The sequence below is a fragment of the Choloepus didactylus genome, chromosome 1, assembly GCF_015220235.1.
Source record: "Choloepus didactylus isolate mChoDid1 chromosome 1, mChoDid1.pri, whole genome shotgun sequence".
In the NCBI taxonomy this organism is placed as follows: Eukaryota; Metazoa; Chordata; class Mammalia; order Pilosa; family Megalonychidae; genus Choloepus; species Choloepus didactylus.
This window is the reverse complement of record NC_051307.1, coordinates 175,997,059-176,022,497: the sequence shown is the minus strand read 5'-3', so window position 1 is coordinate 176,022,497 and position 25,439 is coordinate 175,997,059. Positions and strand designations below refer to the sequence as shown.

The 25,439-nt window shown below is 38.1% G+C and overlaps 1 protein-coding gene across 9 annotated transcripts in view; it reads left to right on the top strand.

Moving 5' to 3' along the window:
- The window catches only part of THRB (thyroid hormone receptor beta), a 431,077-nt gene that overhangs the window by 365,496 nt on the left and 40,142 nt on the right, over window positions 1-25,439 (top strand). Inside the window, exon 1 of one of the 9 annotated variants that reach the window (XM_037845856.1) lies at window positions 12,105-12,246. The exons of 7 other annotated variants lie outside the window; for them this stretch is intronic. In XM_037845856.1, the coding sequence (XP_037701784.1) occupies window positions 12,129-12,246 (118 nt within the window). In that variant the 5' untranslated portion in view covers window positions 12,105-12,128. Of the gene's footprint in view, window positions 1-12,104; window positions 12,247-16,138; window positions 16,595-25,439 lie in introns of those variants that run through there. One more of the 9 variants, XM_037845791.1, reaches the window with a different exon arrangement.

The following is a 25,439-nucleotide window of genomic DNA, read 5'->3' as shown; positions in this document are numbered from 1 at the left end:
GGAGCACACTATTTTTCCTATGTTAATTAGGCCTACCAAGTTTTGGACCAAGGACCAAGGCAAGTCTGCCTGCCAGGAGCCAGGAGGAAACACAAACAGAAGAAGACAAAAGGAGCTTGGGAATCCAGGGTTCAAGGTGGGAGGCAGTGAGTCTGGGAATGTTGGCAGGCAGTGAGACCAACCTTTGGGATAACTTGAGCCTCCTTCTAAGCCAGGGGTTCTCAAACTGTAGGCTGCGTGGGAATCCCCTGGAGACTATTCACATAGATTGCTGGCCCCACCCTCCTGAGTTTCTGACCCATTTGGTCTAGGCAGGGGCCTGAAGATTTTGATTTTCAAACAAGTTCCAGGAAATGCTAATGCTGCTGGTCCAAGTACCACACTTTGAGAACCACTAACCTAACAATTTTGTAATCTCTGTGGAACCACAAAGGAATGTTTTCTTTAACCCATTCATTTTGTAAATTGACAAAAGACATTTAGTAAATGGCTGTAGTAACTGGGCTTGTGGTATCTTTTGCATGAATGTGTGAGGGCACCCCTTCCATCTTAATGAAATAAAACACACAACCTCCAAACGTTAGACCTGGAGAGTGTCAAAGTCAAGTAGGCCACCATAGTGCCTTAATGAGAGCCGTCTTTCCCTTGAAATCTCTCAGTTCAATTACTGTGGCTGCTTCCAACAAGTCGGGCCCCAAGAGTGTCCTATTCCCACTTCAGTGTTCTCATCAGCACCATTTCTTTTCCACAGAAACAAATCAGAATCCATCCTCTTATACTAATAAACTCATTGTCACTTTTTCAAACACATTTCTGTAAAAGCAAATTCTGCTTTGTAATACATTGTGAATGAAAGCCTCTCCTTGATACCCTTTTGAGGAGCTGTAATAGGCTGAAACTATCAAAAAGCTTTTATTAAATACTAAGGATTAGAAACAAATCCAGAGTATACAAGATGTTTTTTTTTTAAGAGGAGAGATTTAAGTGTGTAGGTTTCTATTCCTACCAAAACATACTTAACCCCAGAGCCCAAAGGCCCTGGCCTTATTCTACAGGCCACCTGGGAATTTGCAATTCCATGTGCCCAGTCTGTTTCTTCCCTAGGAGGTGTTACAGTTTTCTGGCCTGTAGTTTTCTTTCCTGATGATGACCAAAAAATGACATTCTCACTTGGCAGTTTCCCAGGCTCCTCCACTCTTTTCTCAGTGTGTAATCTTAGACATACACCATTCTCTCAGGTCATATACCCTGGCAAATGAACTTAGTTCCCGCAAATGTTCAACAGGACAGAATATTGAGTTTTTCAAACTGTGTTGCATGAAACACTATTGTTCCAGTTTGCTAATGCTGCTGGAATGCAAAACACCAGAGATGGATTGGCTTTTATAAAGGGGATTTATTTGGTTACAAAGTTACAGTCATAAGACCATAAAAAGTGTCCAACTAAGGTATGGACAATAGGGTACCATCACTGAAGAATGGCCATTGGCACCTGGAAAACTTCTGTTAGCTGGGGAGGTACATGGCTGGCATCTGTGATCCTGGGTTGTGTTCCAGCTCCTTTCTCAGCTCCTGTGCATTCTTGATTCTCTCTCCCAGGACATTTCTCTCTAAGCACCTGGGAGTGCTGTCTTAGCATATCCCGGGGCAAACTCTGGGCTAATATCTCCAAAGCATCAGCAAAAAGTCTGCTTTCAATGGCCATCTCCAAAGTATCTCTCTCTCTGCTGCAGCCAACATTGGGGGTCTGCAACTCCAAGCATCTCTGAGCTATGCCAGCAAGCATCTGGGCCTGTACCAGCATTTTTAAAGAACTCCAATAAACTAATAAAGTCCCACACTGAATGTGCAGGGTCATGCCTCCGTAGAAATAATCTAATGAGAGTTATCAACTACAGTTGGGTGAGTCACATCTCCATGGTAACAACCTAATCCTAATATCCCACAAGACTGAATTAAAGATCATGGCTTTTTGTGGAGGAGATGATATATCCAAACCATCACAACTATTAACAAGTGTTACAAGATACACGGTGTTTTATGAACATACAAACTTGGGAAATGCTGGGTTACATGAAGTCAAAGTTAACAGTTTTCTTCTGTGAATCTCCACTAGGGAGATATACAATGCATTGTATGCCAAACTCATTTGACCATAGAACCTCATTTTGTCATTTTTTCCCTTCAAAGCATCCCCTGTGACTGGTATTATTGGATCACTTTGGGAACACTGACTGAATATGAATCCAGTGTCACAGTATTCATTTAATAATAATTGCACAATTACAGTAATTGAGGGGAGGGTGATTCATGCTAATTAACCCACCAAGGGCTGAGGAAGTGAAAGATTCTAAAATGACTAGAGTTTGGCATGATCGTAGAAACTCAAGGTTTTATATAATTAGGCAGAAGTCCAGAGGAGAGAGAATTAGTGCCCAAACCTGGGACAAATTCCCTTAATCTCCTCCATTCTAAAGCACTAGGGTCAGTTGGGGAAATAAAGGCCCAGCCTAGAATAGGGGAACAGATACAGGCAAAGCAATACTACATTCTGGTCAGAATAGCTATCACCACCTACTATGTGGCAATTAAGTCACTTTATCACTGTGGACTCAGTTTCCTCATAAGTCAAATAAAAAGTATATGGAATAAACAGCTTGAAAGTACTGACTATAAGATTCCAGAAGAAGAATCCTAGGAGGGGTTTAAGAACCATAAATTTCCAATATGTTCTGGGAGTGTGAGGAGTGCTATTTTAAGATAGACTACTTCAAAAGTACCAAGATATGGCTCCTATTCAAAACTCTGGAAATGAAATAATTGTAAGTCATTTTTCAAAAGCAGTCAGCTGGTCGACTAACATGGCTGTACACTCCACAGTGCCATTCTCACACAGAATCTTTGAACAACTAGCAAAACCTGGCATAGCCATCTGTCTCAAAATTCCAGAAAACAGTTAAAGGGTTTTAGTAACTGGTGAGTGCCAAATCAAGAAAATGCAGCTTTAAAAATGGTAGGAGCCACTCATGGTGCTCTTGCTGGCCTCTCTCCCAACCCCTGCCTGGCAGGCATGGAGCCAGCCTGGGCTCCCATTGTGGGTCCTAGTACTGTTCAACAGGGAACATGGTAATCCCTATGCACATACTGGGATGCCTGCAAGTTCATGCCAATCTATCTAAACCAGGGAACTTGGCTCAGCTTCCCTCCCAGAACTTGCCCTGCAGGCAGAAGCAGCTTGCAGACAGCTAGAGCAGTGAAGAAACAATTAAATCAAAGTGGCCTGGAGCAAAGGATTATCTCCTTTAAGCCATATAATAGAGTACCTGGGAGGGGGAGAAAGTCTATCTCATATGGAGTAGAAGGGGCATTCAAAATCCTATGAATAGGGAACTCTTAAGGCCAGGAACAAGCACAATCCCAGAACAAAACATAGTATCAGAAAAGATGGAGAGGACCCTGCACTTCACATTCATCTCAGGTTGATCTTCTGAATTGGAAGGCTAAACTCTGAAGAGGACCACCAACCAATGCACAGCCAATTTGCAAAGACTATGAAAAATGGTTTGCTTATATTTGTTAGCTCTTCACACTCAAGGAAATCTCTGTCATATCACTAGCTGGATGTAATCTTAATGAACAGACATCTCAGGATGAAAACTCAGAGTTAGCACTTTAAAATATTAAAATGTACATTGTGCAACCAAAGATTACAAGACAAGTAAAGCAACAGGAAATGATTGCTCATCCCAAGGAGCTGGATAAAAATCCAGAAACCAGCAATGAAGAAGACCAGACTGTTGATATACAGGACAAAGACCTTTAAAAAATGGTCCTCAAATATGCTCAAGGAGATAAAGGAAAACACAGAGAAAGAACAGTATCAGAAAAACAGTGAATGAATAATATGAGACTCTCAATAGAGAGAGAAATTTTTTAAAAGGAACCAAAGAAATACTGGAGTTGAAGACCCTAAGAACTAAAATGAAAAATTTCATAGCGGGTCTCAATAGCCGATTCGAGCTGGCAGAAGACAGAATCAGCGAACTCATAGACAAGATAATCATAATGATTCAGGTTGGGGAGAAGAAAGGAAAAAGTATAAAAAAGCAATCAGAACCTAACAGACTGTATCAAGCATACTGATGTACACATTATGGGAGTCCCAGAAGGAAAAGAAAGAGAGAAAGGGGTAGAAGGAATATTCAGAGAAATAATGGCAGAAAACTTCCCAGATTTAACAAAAGACATGAATCAGCACATTCAAGAAGCCCAACCAACCAGAAACAGGATAAACTCAAAGAGAACCATGCCCAGACACTTAGTAATGAAACTATACAATGCAACAAGGAGAAAGTTCTGAAAGCTGCAAAAGAAAAGAGACATGTTATATGCAAGGGAATCCCAATAAGATTAAGCACCAATTTCTCATCAGAAACCATGGAAGCAGTGGAAGGAAATACTTAAAGTACTGAAATAAAACAATTTCCAAGAAAGAATTTTAATTCTAGACAAACTGTCTTTCAAAAATGAGGGAGAGAAAAAGACATTCCCAAATAAACAACAGCTGAGGAGGTCTTCACAACTACACCTCTAGCAGTGATAAAGGGAGTTCATACTGAAAGGAAAGGACACTTGACCATGGATCAAAGCAGCATAAAGGAATAGAGACCTCCAGTAAAGTTTACTGTGGTGATTTTAAACTGTGTGTACCCCAGAAAAGATCTTGTTCTTGAAGCTAATCAGTTCCTGTAGATGTAGACCTATTGTTGGTAGGACCTTATGATTAGATTATATCAGCTGAGGCGTGCCCCAGGTGGGTCTTAATCCTCTTACAGGAGCCCTTTATAAGAGATGGAATTCAGAGAAACACGTAGAGAAGCTCAGAGAGAAAAGCCAGAGAAACAGAGAGGGCACACAGAAAAGAGAGAGAAACCACAGGAAGAGAAGAAGCCACTGAAGCCAGAAGCTGGAAGAAACGAAACCTTGGAGATGAGGAAGAGACCAGCAGACATCGCCATGTGCCTGGCGATGTGACAGAGGAGCTGAGGATCACCAGTAGCTGGTCTTTGGGGAGAAAGCATCACCTGTTGATGCCCTGATTTGTACATTTTTCATAGCTTCAGAAGTGTAAGCTTATAAATTAATAAATCCCCATTGTAAAAGCCAACCCATTTCTAATATATTGCATTTTAGCAATTTTAGCAAACTAAAATATTAACCATATGGGTAATTATAAATTCCAGCAGTATTGTATTGTATTTTTAAATGTAACTCCACTTTTTACTTATTACAGGTCCTAAAATGCAAATGCATTAAAAAAGTAAAGATAGATGTAAGATTTTGTACATACAATGTAAAAAATATAATTTGTAACAAGTACAACAAAAAGGTAGGGGACAGAGAGGTGTATGAACAGTGCATATGATGTTATTGAAGTTAAGTTGGTATCAAATCAAATGTGATTGTTATAGATTTAGGATGTTAAATTTAAACCCCATGGTAAACACAAAGAAAAAATATGAGAATATATACACATTAAGCAATGAGAAAAATAAAATAACTAAATAAATAAATATGAAAGAAGGCATTAATGGAAGAATTGAAGGAAAAAAAGGTATAAGACTTACAAACATCACATAAAATTGCAGCAGAAAGTTCTGCATTACCAGTAGTTATGAGGGACAAAATAAGTCACTATATACTGATAATTCAACAAGACATAAGAATTATAAATATATATGCACCTAATGGAAGAGCCACATAATATATGAAGGAAATATTGACAGATTACAAGGGAGAAATAGATGATTCTACATTAATAGTAGAATACTTCAATATATCACTTTCATAATGGATAGAACATCTAAACAAAAAATCAGTAAGAGAATATAAAATTTGAATGCTACTATAGACCACAAAACCTAACAAACATATGGAACACTCCACCCAATAGGAGCAGAATACACATTCTTCTCTAGTACACATGGGTCACTCTCCAGGATAAACCACATGTTAGGTCACAAAACAAGTCTCAATAAATTAAAAAATATTGCATTCATACAATGTATCTTCTCCGACCAAAATGTTATGAAACTAGAAATCGGTAACAGAGTATGAACTGGAAAATTCACAGATTTGTAGAAAATAAACAGTGCACTCTTAAACAACTGTGCTGTTTTGGAACTGTTATATACCCTACAAAAGACCATGTTCTTTTATTCCATTCTTGTGGGTGCAGACCTGTTGGGGGTGGAACATTTTGATTAGGTTGTTTTCTTGGAAATGTGACCCACCCAGTTCAAGGTGGGACTTAATCCTTTACCAGAGTTTTTAAGAGAGCTCATGGAGAGAGAGAGAGCTTGGAAAGAAAACAACCCAAGAGAAGCAAGAAGGACCTACAGGAGTAGACAGAGAAAAATCCTCAGAGACATTTAGACACAGCCATTGAAACCAGAACCAGGAGAGAAGGACCAGCAGATGTCACCATGTGCCTTCCCATGTGACAGAGGAACCCTGGATACCAGCAGCCTTTCTTCAGAGAAGGTATCCTCTTGTTGATTCCTTAATTTGGACATTTTCACAGCCTTAGAATTGTAACTTGCAACTTAATAAATCCCCATTGTTAAAAGCCAACCTATTTCTGGAATATTGCATTCCAGCAGCTTTAGCAGACTGAAACAAGAACAAATGGGTCAAAGAAGAAATCACAAGGGTAATTAGCAAATATCTTGAGGTGAATGAAAATGAAAACGTGATATACCAAAATTTATGGGCTGCAGCAAAGGCAATGCTGAGAGGAAATTTATAACCCTAAATGCTTACATTAAAAAGGGAAAAGGTCTCAAATCAGAGACCTAAACTCACAACTGGAGGATCTAGAAAAAGAAAAGCAAACTAAACCACAAGCAAGCAGAGGGGAGGAAATAACAAAGATTAGAGTGGAGATAAATGACATAAGGAATTTACAAAAACAATATAGAGAATCAACAAAAATAAAAGTTGGTTACTTGAAAAGATCAATCAAATTGACAAATCTGTAGCTGGACTGCTGAAGAAAAGAAAAGAGAGGACACAAATAGCTAAAATCAGAATGAAAGCAGTGAGGGACATGACTACCAAATCTGCAGAAAAAAAGGATTATAAGAGGATACTATGAACAACTGTACACCAAGAAATTAAATAATCTAGATGAAATGAACAAATTCCTAGAAACACACATACTATTTACACTGACTCCAGAAGAAATAGAAGACCTCAACAGACCAATAACAAGTAAAAAGGTTGAATCAATAATCAAAACCTTCCAACAAAGGGAAGCTTAAGGCAAGATGGCTTCACTGTAGAATTTTACCAAACATTCCAAGAAGAATTAATGCCAGTCCTGCACAGACTCTTCTAAAAAATTGAAAAGGTGGAAACATACCCTAACTCATTCTGTGAGGCCAACATCATCTTAATACCAAAGCCAGATAAAGATACCACAAGAAAAGAAAATTGTACACCAATATCCCTTATAAAACTTTATGCAAAATCCTCAACAAAATGCTAGCAAACCAAATCCTACAACACATTAAAAGAATCATAGAATTAATATACCACGATCAAGTGGGATTTAATACAGGTATGCAAAGGTGGTTCAATATAAAATGGTCATTTTATTTAATAAACCACATTAATAGAATGAAGGGGGAAAAAAACACATGATCATCTCAGTTGATGCCAAAAAGGCATGTGACAAAATCCCATACCCTTTCTTGACAAAAAAAATACTTAGAAAACTAAGAATAGAAGGAAACTTTGTCAACACAATAAAACACACGTATGAAAAACCCACAGCTAACATCATACTCAATGGTGAAAGACTGAAAGCTTCCTTTCTAAGATCAGGAACAGAACAAGGATACTCACTGTCACCATTGTTATGCAACATTGTACTGGAAGTTCTAGCCTAAGCAATTAGGAAAGAAAAAGAAATCAAAGGCATCCAAAATGGAAAGGAAGAAGTAAAACTTTCCGTACTTGCAGATGACATGCTCCTATAATTAGAACATCCTGAAAAATTCACAGCAAAGATACTAAAGCTAATAAATGAAAATAGAAAAGTGGTGGGTTTCAAGATCAACATCAAAAATCAATTGTGTCTCTGTACAACAGCAATGAAAAACTGAAGAAGAAATCAAGAAAAAGATTCCACTTACAATAGCAACTACAATAATCAAATATCTAAGAATAAATTTAACCAAGGAGGGAAACATCTCATTCTTGGAAACTACTACAAAACACTACTAAAAGAAATCAAGGAAGCCCTAAATAAATGGAAGGGCATTCCGTGTTCATGGATTGGAAGACTAAATATTGTTAAGATGTCCTTTCTACTGAAAACAATTTACAGATTCAACACAATACCATTCAAAATTCCAACAGCCTTCATTGCAGAAATGGAAACCATCAAAATTATATGGTAGGGTAAGGGGCCGCAAATATCCAAAATCATCTTGAAAAAGAAGGATAAAGTTGCAGGACTCACACTTCCCAATTTTAAAACATATTATGTAGCTACAGTGGTCATAACAGCATGGTCATAAGGACAGACATAGAGAACAATGGAATTGAATTGAGAATTCAAAAATAAATCTTTGTATCTTTGGCCAACTGATTTTGGACAAGGGTATAAATTCCACTCAGTGGGGAAAAATAGTCTCTTCAGCTAATGGTGCTGGGAAAATTAGATGTCCATATGCAAAACAATCAAGGTGGGTCCCTACTTCACACCATATATAAAAATTAACTCAAAATGAATCTTCAGCACCTTCTGTCAGACAAAGGTTTCTCAGACTTTGCACTAAAAGCACAAGTAAGACAATGAAACAAATAGGTAAATGGAACTTCATCAAAATTAAAAATGTTTGTGCATCAAAGGACTTCATCATGAAAGTAAAAATACAACCTACAGAATAGGAGAAAATATTTAGAAACCACATATCCAATAAAGGTTTCATATCCAGAATATATAAAGAAACCCTTTGTGCCAGTTTGGATGTATTATGTCCCCCAAAACCCCATGTTCTTTGATGCAGTCTTGGGTGGGCAGACGTATTAGTGTTGATTAGATTGGAATTCTTTGAGTGTTTCCATGGAGATGTGACTCAATCAACTGTGAGTGAAACATCTGATTGGATAATTTCCATGGAGGTGTTACCCCACCCATTCAGGGTGGGTGTTGCTTGGATCACTGGAGTCATATAAAGGAGCTCACAGACAAGGACCTCAGAGCAAATGAGAGTGACATTTTGAAGAGGAGCTGCAGCTAAGAGAGGACAAAACGCCCCCAGAGCAACATTTTAGAGAAGGCCATTTTGAAACGCAACCTGGGAGAAGCAGACACCAGCCACGTGCCTTCCGAGCTGACAGAGGCACTAACCGGACTCCACTGACCATCCTTCAGTGAAGGTATACTTGTTGGTGCCATAGCTTGGACACTTTTTTGGCCTTAAGACTGTAACTTTGTAACCAAATAAACCTCTTTATAAAAGCCATTCCATTTCTGGTATTTTGCATAAGGGGCAGCATTAGCAAACCAGAACACCCTTCAATTCAACAACAAAAAGACAATGTAATTTTTAAATGAGCAAAATATTTGAATAGACATATCTCCAAAGAAGATATACAAATGGCTGATAGCATATGAAAAGATGCTCAGCATTGTTAGCTCTTAGGGAAATGCAAATCAAAACCACAACAAGATACCATTTCATACCCACTGGAATGGCTACTATTTAAAAGTGGAAATGAACAAACATTGGAGAGGAAATGGAGAAATAGGAACACTTTTCTGTTGTTGGTGGGAATGTAAAATGGTGCAACCACTGTGGAAAACTGTTTGGCAGTTCCTCAGAAAGTTAAGTATAGAATTACCATGTGACCCAGCAATCCCACTTCTAGGTATATACCCAAATGTATTGAAAGCAGGGACTCAAAAAGCTATTTACATATCAATGTTCATAGCAGTATTAATCACAATTGCCAAAAGATAGAAGCAACCCAAGTGTCCATTAACAGATAAATAAATAAACAAAATGTAGTATATACACACACACATACAGTGGAATATTGTTCAGCTATTAAAGGGAATGAAGTCCTGAGACATGAGACAACATGGATGAACCTCGAAGACATCATATTGAGTGAAATAAGCCAGACCCAAAATGACAAATATTGTATGTTCTCACTGATATAAAATAATTAGAATAAGCAAATTCATAGATTCCCAAACTAGATAACAAGTTACATGGGGTCACGGTTGGGGTAGGAATGGGGAGTTAATGCTTAATTGATACAGTTTCTATTTGGGGTGATGGAAAAGTTTAGGTAATAATAGGTGATGGTGATAGACTTCCACACCTTCACATTTATAAATGGACTTTTCCTCAATTTTGGTAGCTCTTTCAGGAGATTTTTTGACCCTTTTACAACCTCTTTTGGGGCAGATGATTGGCAGTGGTAACATATTCATAATTCCATAAAGGTAAGTTTAATAATCAAACCTATCTCTGTTCTTCAGTGACAAAGATATGAAAGAGCAAACTGACTCAGTTTTATACAGATGATTGCCTCACAGGAACATTGCAAGCCACAGTTATTACATTTATTGCAATATGCAGATTTTTTAAATCCTCATAAATCTTGGTGCAACTTAAAAAACAATAAACAATAGTTACAATTTTCCATCTTTTTCCTGAAAGAAACAAAAGTCATTACATACGTGATGAGTGCCAGGGGCCTTTAGGCCTACAGTGGAATAAAGAAGCCCCTGAAACCCAGAAAAAGGACATTTAAGCTAAATCGTGAAGGATGAAAGGGCTCTACCTTGGAAAGAGCTGAAGGGAGGGCATTTCTGAGGGAGGGAAGAACGTGCAGTGTCTCTGGCGCAGGCAAGAACTCGGGATGTTCAAGGAACAACAAGGATGCTTTTGGCGCTGGAGTCAAGTGTAAGAGAGGAAATAGAGTTTGAAGGGAGGTGGGGGAGGGCCAAGTTTTGGTAGAGGGTGTGAGTTTCATTCTAAATGTGATAGGAAGACACTGAAAGTTTTAAGCAGGAAAGTGGCAGGATCTGATTTGTATTTTTAAAACGTCCCTCTTCGGTTGCTATATCAAGAAAGAATTAAAGTGAGATGAGGCCAGTTAGGGGACCTGTTGGGAATCCAGTTAAGAGATGCTAGCAGTTTGGGATAGGATGATTGCAGTAGAGACAGAAGTGGTTGGATTTAAAATCTATTTTGGAGAAAGAACCAAGAGAAGTTTCTAATGGATTAGATGTTAGTCATGAAGGTAAAACAGGAGTCAAGGAGGAATCCAGGTTTTTGGTTTAAGCCCCCACATGGATGGTGGTACTGAGATGAGAAGACGTGATAGGAATAGGTTTTTGAAAGAATTAAGTTGGCAATGCCAGCTGGTTGTGCAAATGGATAAGTCAACAGATACAAGACGCTGGTTTCAGAGAGACTTCTCGGATGGAGAAATGCATTTGGATGTCATCAGCATATAAATGTTCTTGAAAGCCATGTGACAGTATGAGATCACCTATATCAGGGAATGGCAAACTTTTTCTGCAATGTGGCAGGTAGAAAATATTTCCAGCAGGCCATAGTCTCTGCTGCACCTACTCAACTGTACCGCTGTAACACAAAAGCAGCCATAGATAATAGATAAACAAATCAGCATGGCTGTGTCTCAATAAAACTTTATTTACAAAAAGTTTGTGTTTTTGCAGTTGTGGCATGCTATCCCCTGACCTAGAGTGAAAATGTAGACTGAGAAGAAAATAGTCCAAGACAGAACCTAAGGCACTCCAATAATAATCATTACGTATATATAATTATGTTACTTACTATGCCAGTCACTATTCTAAGTTCTTTACTTACATTCACCCCCTTAATCTTCACAACAATCCTATGAAGTAGGTACTATTATTCTTATTTTACAGATGAGAAAACCATGATCTAAATGAGAAGTCTAACTCTCTCGAGAAATTAAAGCCCAGAGGTTGGCAGTCCAGGGCTAGTATGGCAGTTCTGTCAACTTCAGCAACCCAGACTTCTTCCAGGTCATTTTTCCACCATCCTTAGAGGATGGCCCTCATCCTTGTGGACCAAGATGGTAGCTGGAGTTTAGCCACCATATTCACAATACAGGCAGCAGGAAGAAGGAACAAAGGAGAAGAAGCAAAAGGCATGCACCAGTTGTCTTGTAAGTTGTCTTTTAAGTTTCCTAGGAACCACCCTACAACAATTCTTACATCTCGTTGGCCAGAAATTAGTCACAAGAACATAACTTGGTGCAAGGGAGACTGGAAAATACAGTTTTTTTCAGGGTCCATTTGTCCAACTAAAATGTAAAGGTTCTATTACTAAAGAAGAGTATAAGAACAAATCATTAGAGTAGAAGCTATAAGTCTTTCTTCAGGTGCCTTTTTGGAAGTATAGTCAATAACCCTGTCCCTAGGACATTTCTGCTCAGCTGCTTCATATATTAGACTTCCAATATTGAAGTCCTACATACTCTTCAAAATCCATCTCACAAGTCACCTCTTCTGTGACTCCGGGGCAAACTCCTTCTGTGTTCCCATATTGCCATTATCGCACTTTCTTATATGTAGTTCTTTCCTGGCTTATCTCCTTGATTTGCCTCCTTTGCTTGACTAAATAGCTCAAAAGCAGTTGAAGTCAGATTGGGGTGTGGAGGATGAATTTTTAAGAACTAAGAGAAATTATATAGTGAAGGAAACAGAATAAATAGGCAGATGTTTGGTCCATAGTTAAGGGGCTGGGTTCTGACACCCAGCCGAGCAGTGGTCCTCAACTGTTTATCCCTAAGCAAATTACCTGGGGAACTTTTAAAAATCTTGATGCTCAGGTTTTACTGCAGATAGATTAAATGAGGATTTCTGAGGGTAGGACTGAGACATCAGTGGTTTTTAAAGTTTCCCAGGTGATTACAATATGTACCCACATTAGAGCACCAACACAGTTGAAAATAAGGGGAAAAAAGAGGAGAGAGAGAAGCAATTTTCCTCCTTCACAGAACTTGAGGGTTTGTTGCTTACCTATTAGGTTTTTCAAGCATAGTTTGTCTTATCTTTTTATGTTATTTCCTTCTAGCCACAAAGGTGTATTTATATAGCAAATTGTTACTGATTAAAACACCTCTAATGAGAATTATTAAAGGCTTCCTGAATTTATTTAAGGTACCTTGGTGCACCATGGGTCAAATAACTCTTAAACTTCTCTTTAAAAGAAACTAAATTGGAGGGAAACTTTACTGAAGCTTACCTCATTTTGTGACACATGGTATGGTTAAATTGCTTTTAAACTTTACAAAGAATTGTGCAAGATCGATCACAAGTGACAGTGTGATTGTTTCCATGAGGGCATGGGGGGACGTAGTTCAAATTAATTGTGAGTGTTGAACTCCATTTTCAGTTAACAGTAATAAGGGCTTTCATGCATTTATTACAAGTAAAGAATATTCCCACTGTGTAGAAGTGTGAATTTCAAAAATTTTGTACTGTACTGTTTTCTCCAAAAAGAGAAAAGTTAGTGGCAGAAGTGGGTTCTCTTAAATATGTTTTGAAACTTTTTTCTATTCAGAGAGTTCTGCGGGAAGTCAGGACTTTTTTAATTCAGGAAGAATTCTGTTGGCTCTCAGGGATCTTCTACATGTTTAGTAAAAATTAGAGAGAGTTTTTCAGGAGCCATTATTTCCTTTTTCACTGCAGTATGTATATCCAGTTCCAAGGGGTGGGTAGGGGGGATAACACTGATTTTTTAAACACATTTAGAGACTTCTGAAAATTGTTTTTAAGTGTTCCATTGGAATGAAAGTTGAGGCTCTGGCTTTCTGTGATATTGTTACTGCTGAAAAGCAAGAAATTGCTTGGATTTGTGCCTTCAAGGAAATCAAGACTGAGCCAGGAAATGCACTGGGCAAAATTGCAAAGCTGAATGGATTTAATGTGCAGCTCCCAACCAGAAAAAAAAGGCTTTTGAACATATGTGCTTGCCAGGAAAGAAAACTGTTTTATTGAAAGGTTAATTTTCAGATTAGTTTTGAGAAATTTGAGATAAATAAATGAGATCAGACAAAAAGCATAAGGCCTGGACCCTTTTTCCTAAGGTTTTCAGAAAATAGTCATTGCTTCCAGTGAAATGTTTTGACAGTTTCAGTAGGAAGAAAATGTTAATTGTAATGTTATGTGTCTGTGTTCTTAACAACACTAGTGAATAAATCTTTTATTTGTTTTAAGAATAATCAGAGAATAAAAACACTTTTAAAATTTTAGCTATGTTCTTTATTCCTTATGGTAACTTTCATGCTTTCTAGGATATTGCATTTCATTTTCCAGGTTCAAATAAAACAATTTGGGAAAATTCCTTTATGTTTTTTTATATTAAGTTGTAATTTTTCAAAGACTATTATTACTAACCATTCACATGGGTCTGCCTAGGTTTCTTCCCTCATTTTGTTTTGTTTTTGGCTTTTTCTCTCTAATTCCTCCCATTCTTCCCTGGAGGTGATAGCTCCTTTAATTCCTTTATAAAATTTTCATCACTTAAAGGCTCACTTGCACAAAAATGGTCCACTTAGCTTGTCTATTTAATACATATGTGTTAAACTACTTGGTGGGAAGGTCCATGGCTATTTTTTTGAACAACTTTCTCTGTAGCCACCACCTCCCTGTTTGCACCCAACAGGCACTCCATAAATGTTTGAGGAGTGATTGTAATACCCTCCTTTCTCCTGTCATATGTCCCTGCCCCTGAATTCCATGTTGCAGTTGACTACAGCTTCATATCCAAAGTGGAGTGAAATACCAACATTTGTGGACCAGCAGGAACCCAAATGTAAAGGGTCACCACCTCAGGTCCTGCCCTGCAAATTGAAGCTCCAGAGGAATGAGAAAGAATCTCCAGTTTAAAAGAGAGCAGTTTCTGTCCTTACTGCTTCATGATCTAGAACACACATATGTGTTCTATGCACACTTACATATTCATGCTCACACCATCCACAGGGAGAAAATACCATTAGTAATCTTTGCCAGCATCATGGTCTAATTTGATATTTGTTAGCTTCTTAGTTAAACGATATTGTGATTATTATAAAAAATACCTTTCCCTTTAGGGTCATGATCTTAAAATGCCAAGTACTTGAATGCTACTTAAATCACATTAAAGCTTGAAAATAATCTTAAAAGCAGTTTAAATGGGAATAAAACTTTAGGCATACACAGTTTTCCATGTACTGTTGGTAAGAGGGCTCTTGAACACAAACAAAGGGGAAAAGAGGCTGTAATATAGGGGCATCCTTCATTTATGGACCTCGGCAGACACTCCATCATGCATTCATAGTTGAAACATAAAGACAGAATCAAGCAAAGTTAATTTAAGCTTTGGAACTCTTGTAGGTTGGTGCTAATGACTTAGCAAATTATCAGGTGCAAGGAACAGAATAAGTGCAGGTTCCCTTGGCATATTTTAAAAACATGTGGGACTTGCATGTCATTGAAAAGATGGTTGGATCCTACTATTAAAAGCCAATCAGTTACATTCAACAACAGGTTAAACCACTAACATTTGTACAACTAGATTAATGTTTTGGAGTCAGTCATCAGCTTCATTACTACTGGATTGTCTCTGGTTCATGCTAATAAGATGGATTATTGATTTTAGGATTTTCTGAGTTTCTATGGATATTCTCTAATAAGTCTTTATAAAGCTTCATGTTTAAATTGTCAACCAAAATGACATCACAATGCACTAGGCTGGATAATGTTTTCTAATCATGTTGAAAGTAGTTAAAAGCAGTACATGAAATGAATCTTCCCAGCCTTGGAGTAACAAGAACATTCTCACTGTCACTCTTCTAGCTGGGTGAAGGTCGTTCCTACCTGCCTGCCATCTCTCCCCGGGAATTAGCTGCAATCACAGCTTAAGACCTTTGACAGTCATAAATCTGCTTTGCAATATGTTTGAATGGCAGAAGAGCTCAAAAGACACCCATTCTAAATAGGATTTCAGCACATCAGGCGCTATTCCAAAGTAAAGCAGGCTGTGTTGCGGTGTTGGTGTTTATTCATCTTACATTGTCATTTCATGTGTATGTATGTGTGCTTCTCGGTGTATATGCCTGGCTCTCGGGGTGTATAGGGCCGGTGAATGCATGCATTGAGTGTGTGTATATGTAAAGGAGAAACTGAACCAGGGTAACAAAATGAACTACTGTATGCAGGAAACATATGAAGTGCACTCAGCTGCCGGCAGCAATTGCTACATGCAGTCCACTGATTACTACGCATATTTTGAAGATATTCCGGGTTACAGTGCTTGTGATGCTCAGGCCTTGCCCAGTAACAACATATATATGGAACAGGCCTGGGCAGTGAATCAGCCTTATACCTGTAATTACCCTGGAAACATGTTTAAAAGCAAGGACTCTGACTTGGACATGGCCCTCAATCAATACAGCCAACCTGAATATTTCACCGAAGAAAAGCCTACTTTTTCTCAAGTGCAGTCGCCATCATACTCTCAAAAAAAAGGTAGGGACCACTTAAATTTGTTAAAAGTTTCAGTGCTTTGTTTCCGTTTCGTTCTTAAGTTATAGTTTGCATCAGCTTTGTCAAATCTTGGGATTTAAATGCTAAATGCTTGAAATTAAAAACAGCGGTGAAGAGAGGTTGCTAGATGATAGAAGAGATCCGGGAACAGCAAAGATTTCCAAGTGCTTTTTTTCCTCATATATGAAAGCTGGGTTGAGTTGCTGTCTAGGCTGCATTTTCCATGTGTATAGTTTGCCCAAAGTGAATATTGTCAGCTCCTTCGTTAAAGAGAGTTTGTGAAAGATTACCCCTTGGTGGGTTGACATTGTGGTGTTTGAAATAGGATAAGGCTCAGATTAAAAAGTCATTTGACTTTTTCTTGGCACTTCATAACAACATTTATTTTAGCTAACTAGTCAAATATTTTAGTGATTTTTTAAAAGTATAATATTGGTATGTCAGGATCTATAAATGATAATTTTAATATATTTACTTACCCATGTAAACTGTGAAGAATCTATTTGTAACCAGATCAAACTGTAAGGATGTAAAATTCAAAAGAAACTGATATACTTTAACTTACCATTCTGTCCCTAAAGTTTAACATGTCTGGAATCATGTCAAATGAATGCCCTATATGAAAACAAGTGAAATATCTTTCACAATATCTAAACTATTTGAAATGCAATATCTATTTCTTTCATAGACACTATGGGCTCACAATGCTATTTAATTTTCTATCAGTTGAACATTTCTTGTAGTATCAGAAAAAGAGAGGCAAATAGGTAGTTACTGGGGAACTTAGTAGCAGAAATGCTTTTGAAAGTTTAAATTTAAGAACCAGAAACTCATTTTTTCTTCTTATGATCTACAGGATATTGCATAAGGAGCCAAATTTACAAATTTCTATAATTTGCAAGAACATACCTTTTGATCTACAAGGGTGATTTCATTCTGTGAAATTAATCCTTAAAAACATAATATGCTTTATTTGATTGTAGCTCCTATAAAAATTATCATTTGCTATTCTTAATGTCACTATACAATTAAAAGAAGCCTATAAAAAAATAGATAAACAAAATAAAAAGACAAACAAAACCTATTATCCCTGTTTAGTTTCTATCATATACAGTGTTAGTATTTTCTATGCTCTAACTTCCAAATATGAAATATGAAGGGGATTGCAGTGTAAAGCATATCTGAATTGTTCATCTATATTTTCATTTAGTTTCAAATCATTAAGAGCATCAGAATTTCTCATTTATTACAAGGGGCACACTATATAAAGTCTCCTATTGAGATCATTTGTGATAGATTGAGTGTGTGCTATTTCATTTAATTCTATACTTGTAAGTAATTTATCTTTGAAAAGAAGAAATTAACATTGCAATATAAGACATCCCTGAATACACCTTTCATGTATTGTAGGATCGCAAGAAAATACTGGTGTCTGTCTCTCTATCTGGGCTTTCTGCTATTCTTAAAAATTCCCTGCAGAACTTTTCAGGCTCTTTTACTCTTTTGTCTTTTCACTATATTTTCTTCAATCAATGCATTTGAATATTTGCTTATAAAATGTTAATCCGGGGCTTCTTTACCAATTAGTTTGATGCATGAAATTGAGAGAAAGACACATTGTATGAATATATTGATGTAATTTCTCAAAGCCATATGCTATTGAAAGGCCACTGCCACCTGCCAAACTCACTAAATCAAAGCAGGCAAATATTCTTAAATGCACCATTATTTACTGTTAAAAGTCTTTAAGTAAATCCCAGTAAAACTAAACCCAGCTGTTAACTGTCTCTTAGGACAAAAGGTCATACCCAACATGTCTATCCATATTGATCCAGTATTGATTTTGTTGTTGTTGTTAGAGGACCCCCGTAGTATCTCATTAAGGCAAAATTAAGACTATAAGCAGGTTGCCAGTGGGGCAGACCTCATTATTCCAATTGGGTTTTTATCTGTTTTCATGAAATTCATAATTGTTTCACCCATATTTATTGTGTTGCTGCAATTCTATAAACTCTTCAATAATGCAGCTGTCTTAACTTTTCCTTTTTTTTAAGCATGGCTTATTCTCCAGCCTTTCATTGTGTAGAGAATGAGCCTAATCTTCAAAAATATATATAATTATATGTGTAGGTACTCATAGATGAAATACAGGAAGACTACACAACCCGGTGTGAAGAGTGATTAGCTTAATTGGTGGGACTTAAGAATGACTCTGTTTTCTTTGTGTTGTGTTTCTGGTTTTACCTGTGTAACCAAGAAGAGGAAAAGTTGTCAAATTCCTGAAACTTTGAGAACTTGAACTAAGGAGTTAGAATCCATCCCTTTGAATCACATTTAAATAAATCTTCAAGAATTGGGGGGAAAGTTAATATAATTTTCACATTGAGAAAAGCTGAAACACAGAATGTAATGTTTGTCTTATTTTTCAGATAGAACACAAGAAAATAATATTAAATTTTTTTAAAGTAGGACAAATAAAATAAACCCTAGCAAACACTCAGAAGATATGAACTCCTTATGTTTTTGTCTTTCAGGTAAAATAGCTACTATTTGCTATATTAAAATCAATCATCATTGCCAGTCCTGATTGTACACTTTTCCCTAGAGGACCACTCAGGAGGAAGGAGACCTGGGGGACTGGCTCTTGGGGCATGGTGCTTTTTCCTTTGTGGCAGTGGTTTAGGCATAGTTAAAGTTAAGAGTTGGCAACTTTCTTTTTTTGGCTGGTGCTTTTCATCAGAAATTCCAATTACTTTCCTAAGCCCCCGAACAGGTTGCATCTGGCTTCTCCGAGGGCAGCTTTGTCAGTCAGCTCCTTGGTCCATTTAATAATTCCTCCATGCTGTCCTGTGCAACTCTACTCCACAGGATTCTTTGCTCAACATTGTACATGCCCTCTTACTTTATATTGGTTGCATGTGCAAAAAGTTGCTAGAGTATTTGCATCAGAATTTGCATCCAAGAGAATAAGAATGTCCTATATTTGAGCCAGGATCAAGGATATGGGGTGTGTTTGTTCTGCTTGGTTTTGTTTCTCATTGAATATGTTCTTGCTCTACAGCCACATTTTCCATTTTTCAGAAAGAAAAAATTAATAACTGAAGCAGAAACTCCACATAGAACAGTGGCTTCTGAATCTGCTTCCATTGCCCCTCTGTCTCGGGGACACTATTCTAAGTCTTTTTTCCTGTTCCTTAGCCCTGTTGACTCCATGTGAATAATTGTGTAGACGTTAGAAATGGAAATTAAATGTTAAATTGAGGGGTGTTTGAAGTGATCCACATCAAGAGGATTGGGTTAAAAAAACAGAGTTAAGCTCCAAAGCAATACAATCTCTAATTAGAATTTCTTTGGCCTCTTTTAAACTTAGAGAAGAATGGCTATATGGTAGATTTGGGGATGGGAAAGTTCCGAAGTCTGCCCAGAAAAAAAGAGAAAAATGTTACATGAGCATCAGTTATCCTTAAACCCTAGAATCACATTCAGTTTAGTGAGAAGCAGTCAAGAAAGGAAGCCAAAAGAGGGAAGATTTATCAATCCTGCTGCACATTCACCCCCAACCACAAACGAGTTTCTCTCTCTCTCCTCTCCCCTCCATCTCTCTCTCTTCCCTATCCTCACTCCCTGTAACTGAATTTATTTACTTTAAACATATATAATCAGTACACCCAATGAACTGTTGAGTATTACAGGTATCATCTCCTTAAAATGTAATACTTAAGTGTTTAATGCAATCACAGAATTTTCTACATGCTATGTAATTTGTGATGATACTTATATAAGGTTAAGATTTCAAATTAGGCACTGCCACCCATATACAATTGAGACACCACCACTCCATGAAACAATACAACCATTTCCTTAAATACAGAACACATTTGCTGATCAAAAAGTTAAATGACAGTGCCTCTCAGCTCCCCAAAATGGAAGCAGAATAAGGAACAGTTGTAGTTTCCATACCAAGTCCAAGGGCTGACAAAAGCATGAGCTGATGCTTCCTTTTCTTTCCTTAGAGTTGGATGACTGTCTTGGCAAAGGCACATCGCTCAGAGATTTCACTGGATGCTCAGACCTCATGCTAAAACATTCATCAACTTTCCTCATGATGGAAGTGAGTGGTAGGAGTCCAGGGCGTGGTGATCAAATGAAGCCAGGTGCCTGGAAGCTTGGGAAGGAATAGTGGTCCTGTTTGTTTCCTGCAAACTGGATTCTCCTCCACGGCCTCCCATCCCACCATGAATACTTTTCCACAACCAAGCTCAAAGCTTTTCTCTCAGCTCTCAGCACTCAGGTACCTTCTGCCTGAGGTTCAGCTGCTTCCCACTCCCACCATCCCCCCCTGGTTGGCTTTTGTGGCCCTGTCTTCTGTGGGTCCTCTGCTTCCCCAGTGCTGACTTAGTATCTGCACTCTTCCTGCTTCCTGAGCCTCTTGACTGCCGGCCTTCCGGGCGCTGTCCTTGGTACCAGCCTGATCTCCGCTTCCTCCCCTCTTGCTGCTTTAGACAATTCCCTCGGTTCTAGAGACTCCCAGAATGTGCTTTCGAGTGGTCACCCCACCCTGCCCCCTTTCCTTATCTGCGGATACCTCTTACCATGCTGTCCTCTCCCTCTTCTCTAAATGTTCACACCTCATCTCCTTCCAAGCTTTCTGCTTCCAGGCACTCATAGCAGTTCTTCCCTGCCCACTGCACTCCACAGATGGTTCCTTTTCTGGGCCTGTCAGATCAAACACAAACTCCACCAACTTTTCCTTGCCCTAAATATATCTATTGCCTTGTTTCTATTTGCTTTGTTCCAGAAATCTTAGCCAGTCACTCCAGATACTTGTCTCTCTGCCCCAGTGCCTCCCATCTCTGAAACAATGATGTGCTTTTCCAAATACCACCCACTGCCAGCCACACCCCAATGTACTACCTGACATTCTCAGCCTACCTCTCTTTGGGTCAGTAACTCAGCTCACAGCCCACCAGCCTCTTCTATTTAACCAGCACCACATTTTCTCCATCACCCCCACTTCCTGACCAGTTCTGGCTTCAAAGGCAGGTATCCCTTGTTTTACACAATAGATTTGAATTATTTGTGCAAATCATCTTTTTAAGAGAAAATAAATTATATATCAAGTGTGTTAGACAAGGGTTTCTCAATCTCAGCACTCTTGACATTTTGAGCCAGATAACTTTTTGTTGTGGGGGCTGCCTGTGCATTGTAGGATGTTGAACAGTGTCCCTGGCCTCTATGCACTACATGCTAGTAGCAACCCCCTTCCAAGTTGTGACAACCAAAAATGTCTCCAGACATAGCTAAATGCCTATTGGGGGCAAAATCACTCCCAGGTGAGAACCACTGCATTAGATGAATTTAATATTTAGAGACATGTGAAGTAAATCATTTTGTAATGTGAAAATCCCCTCTCGGTTTTCAGATCTATAAGTCTACATTTTTGTATATTGCACTCTGTCACAAAGAAGTATACCTGAACGTGCATATACATGCATAACTTCAGCACAATACTTAAATATACATGATGCAGATCATTTGTACAGTCTAGATTTGGGTTCTCTTCATCATGTATGCTTGTGAATGTCAAATCTATCTATCTGTTATCACCTCCCCAGATTAGAAGTACCATGAAGGCAATAACCTTTTCACTTTGCCCTCTAGAAGTGCTCATCATCCATGACTGCAGGATATGCCTGCAGAAAGATCAGTAGAGCTTAAAACAACGATATTATCCTGAAGAGAAATGCAACAGCTCCTTACCCTTCACTTAAGAGAAGTTGAACACTCATATTTTTAGAGCTATAAACTTAAATCCCATTCTGAATGGATTTTTCAGATAAAGACTCATTCCCCACTAAGGCACCCATTTTCCTCAAGCATGCAGGACATGAAATAACTGAGTTGCTAATTGACCTTCAAGGTAAAATCACAGGTGGTTATTGCCCATTTCTGTTGATCCTTTTGCTCTCCACCCCTTCCCCGTTCATCTAAAACATTTTGCTTTCCTGCTTTCTAACCTAGTCCATCTAAAAAATGAAATTATCTCATTAGTACCAGGGTTCTAAAACTCCAGTGCCTACAAGTGCCAGACAGCTGATGTTACTGAGGAAGAGGCAGGCTTGCTTCATAATGTCTGCTCAACTTGAATTTTTTGAACAAGACACACAATAGTTTTTTCTATATGACATTTCTCACTTCCATAAAGAAATATGTTCTCTTTTATTTTTCTTGAACTAGTTTTGTCTTTTCACTTTTTTTATAGATAAAAATTTGGGGAACATTTCTTATTAAAAAAAAAAAAAACCTCAAGAACAAGGACCAATACTTAGTCTCAGAGTTGGGTTCAATAAAGAGTGGGGCTGACTGCAGAGAGCTAGAGAGTGGACCTTTCTATAGGAAGGTGGGGCACCCTGCTCAGTTCACCTGATTGTTGCCCTGTGAGACTTTGGACTCAGTGTTGCCAGATATTCCAGTTTTCATGTGAAGCAAGAAATTTGGATTTTATATGAAATAGCCTGGTTTTTAAATTTGGCTCGGATTTTTTAAAGTCTGGAAGCCAAAAACTGTAGACTGCCAGTATGTACCGTTTTGATTATAATTTTGACTGAAACTCATTATACCAATCTATTATTTCCTTTCCTAGTGATTTGCTTTAAGCTTTTTAGCTCTAATTGTGGATTGAAAGGCATGTCTACTACTAAGAATTTGAGTCTACAGGGACAGGGAGAAGGAGGTTTAGCTAGAGACTTGTATAATAAACTATATTATGCCCAAGCTTGGCCCTAATAATTGATATGTTTTAGGGTCAGAAATTCTTGAGTCAATATGAATAATCCCAAACTTGGTTTGTCCCTCTTTCTGCTGTAAGAGTTCCAGATGACAGGAATTCAGAGTTCCTTATCATCATGTTCTCTTCCCTTTCTGGATTAACACCTCTCACCTGCTCCTCCTGCTACCTCTCCTTTCCTCCTCCAAGCCCCAAAGCTCTGGAGTTCTCAGCTTTGGGACTCCAGCGTCTCCTGTCCACTAGCGTGAAGGGTCCAGTCGGCCCAAGGGCAAGGAGAAAGCAAAGCTGCTCAGTTATTCCGTATGGGTGGAGTAGGAAGGGCAGGAAGGCAGTAGCTGTTCTGATAAAAGATTTGAGAAACAGGAGCCTCTGGGACAACTCTGCTGTGAGATACAAGTTGCAAAGGAAGAGAATTGAGGCAACCTCAGTCAAGAGAAGGTGAGATTTAAGACATTTATGAGGATAAGAGAGTGAGCAGATAGGCAGGACATGATTGATAACAGTGATGAAGATGAAGGGGATGATGATGATGATGATGATGTCGATGATGATGGAGGAGGAGGAGAAAAACCTATGAGATCTACAAAACCTTCCAACATTGATATTGATTATGCTTAAAGGTAGACTAAGACAATAGGATGAGACTATCCAAAAGTGCCATTTGGTTTTTCAAAACTAGCACCAATTAAAACTATTTTATAAGGTACTTACTATGTCAAACTTTGTGCAATTCCATACAATCATATATCTATACCTCAAGTTCTTTGTGGAATGATTTTATAGGCTTGATATAAAATTCTTTAAAAATATTATTAAATATGATTCAGATTAAACTATATTGTAAGTTTTCTTCAACCCAGAGAAGTGCGTCTTCATAATTTATTGCCTTTGTAGCTTGGCCATTAGCTTACAACAGTTAAACATTAGGAAGGACACTAAGTTTATTTTAAACAGCAAAACCTAGAAAGGCTATAACACATTTCATTTTTTTAATTTACAAATATGTATCATGATGTATGAAATTTAAATGTAACTATATTGGATACAAGACTAAAGCTCCTGGAAACTTGGAATGCCTTTCACAAAGATAACTATGTGACCTCCCTGTGTACCTGAGAGTATATTTTTATAAGACTCTTCTTACTTCGGGGAGTTTGCAGACAGCAATGAGAGAATGTCTTTGAAGTGAATGCTGTTTTTTAGTTTGTATCCAGTGTCTTACACACAGTAGGCCCATACATGTTTGTTAAATAAGGAAATGTGTGGATGGATTAATACAGTGTTTGTCAGAGGGCTGAAGATTAACATGATGAAAGCTTGGTACCTGATTCCAAGAATTAAATGTAAAAAGAATCAGAATTAATATGCTGGGAAAAGATAAAGAGATAAGCTACTCAAGGTTTTTAAGTTTACAAAGAAGCAGGATAAGGAGGAAGGTGTTGGTATGTGGGGGTTAGGAGGATGGAGCGTAAATCAGAAGAGTCTGAGCTGCTGGATGAATTATGAACTGAACAGATTCAATATAAAATCGAAGGGATAGCTAAACATGCTGATGATTAAACTTCATTAGGGGTGTTAAGATGGAGTCTCATATGTATCCTGGTCCGGGTCACTCAAGGTTCATTGCTGAATGAATTAATTGTTGCACATACTGACCAGCAGCATGGAACTTCATAACTTCTCTGGCCTGCCCAAAGTATTTCCGAGTACCACTGAGAACAACTGATCCTTTAAGACAGCAGAGCTAGTTCTGCTAGACCAGTAATCTTATTTGGAGGGTGAAATTGGCCAGATTGGGAAAGCTCTCTGAATTTACCTTGACTCCTTGATCTACTTTAGATTTACCATCAAGATGAGTCTGCTTCAAGTTCCATTCCCTAAGGGCTTTGTTTCTGCCAAAGTGACAGGAGGTGCCAGTGTTTCTCCTCCCAAGACCTGAGATGCTGTTATATTCACTCAAAAGAGCTGAACTGCACATGATGACCAAGACAGTGGTATAAGACACTCCAGGGTGGTGCTCCCCTACAGAATTTTGGAGCA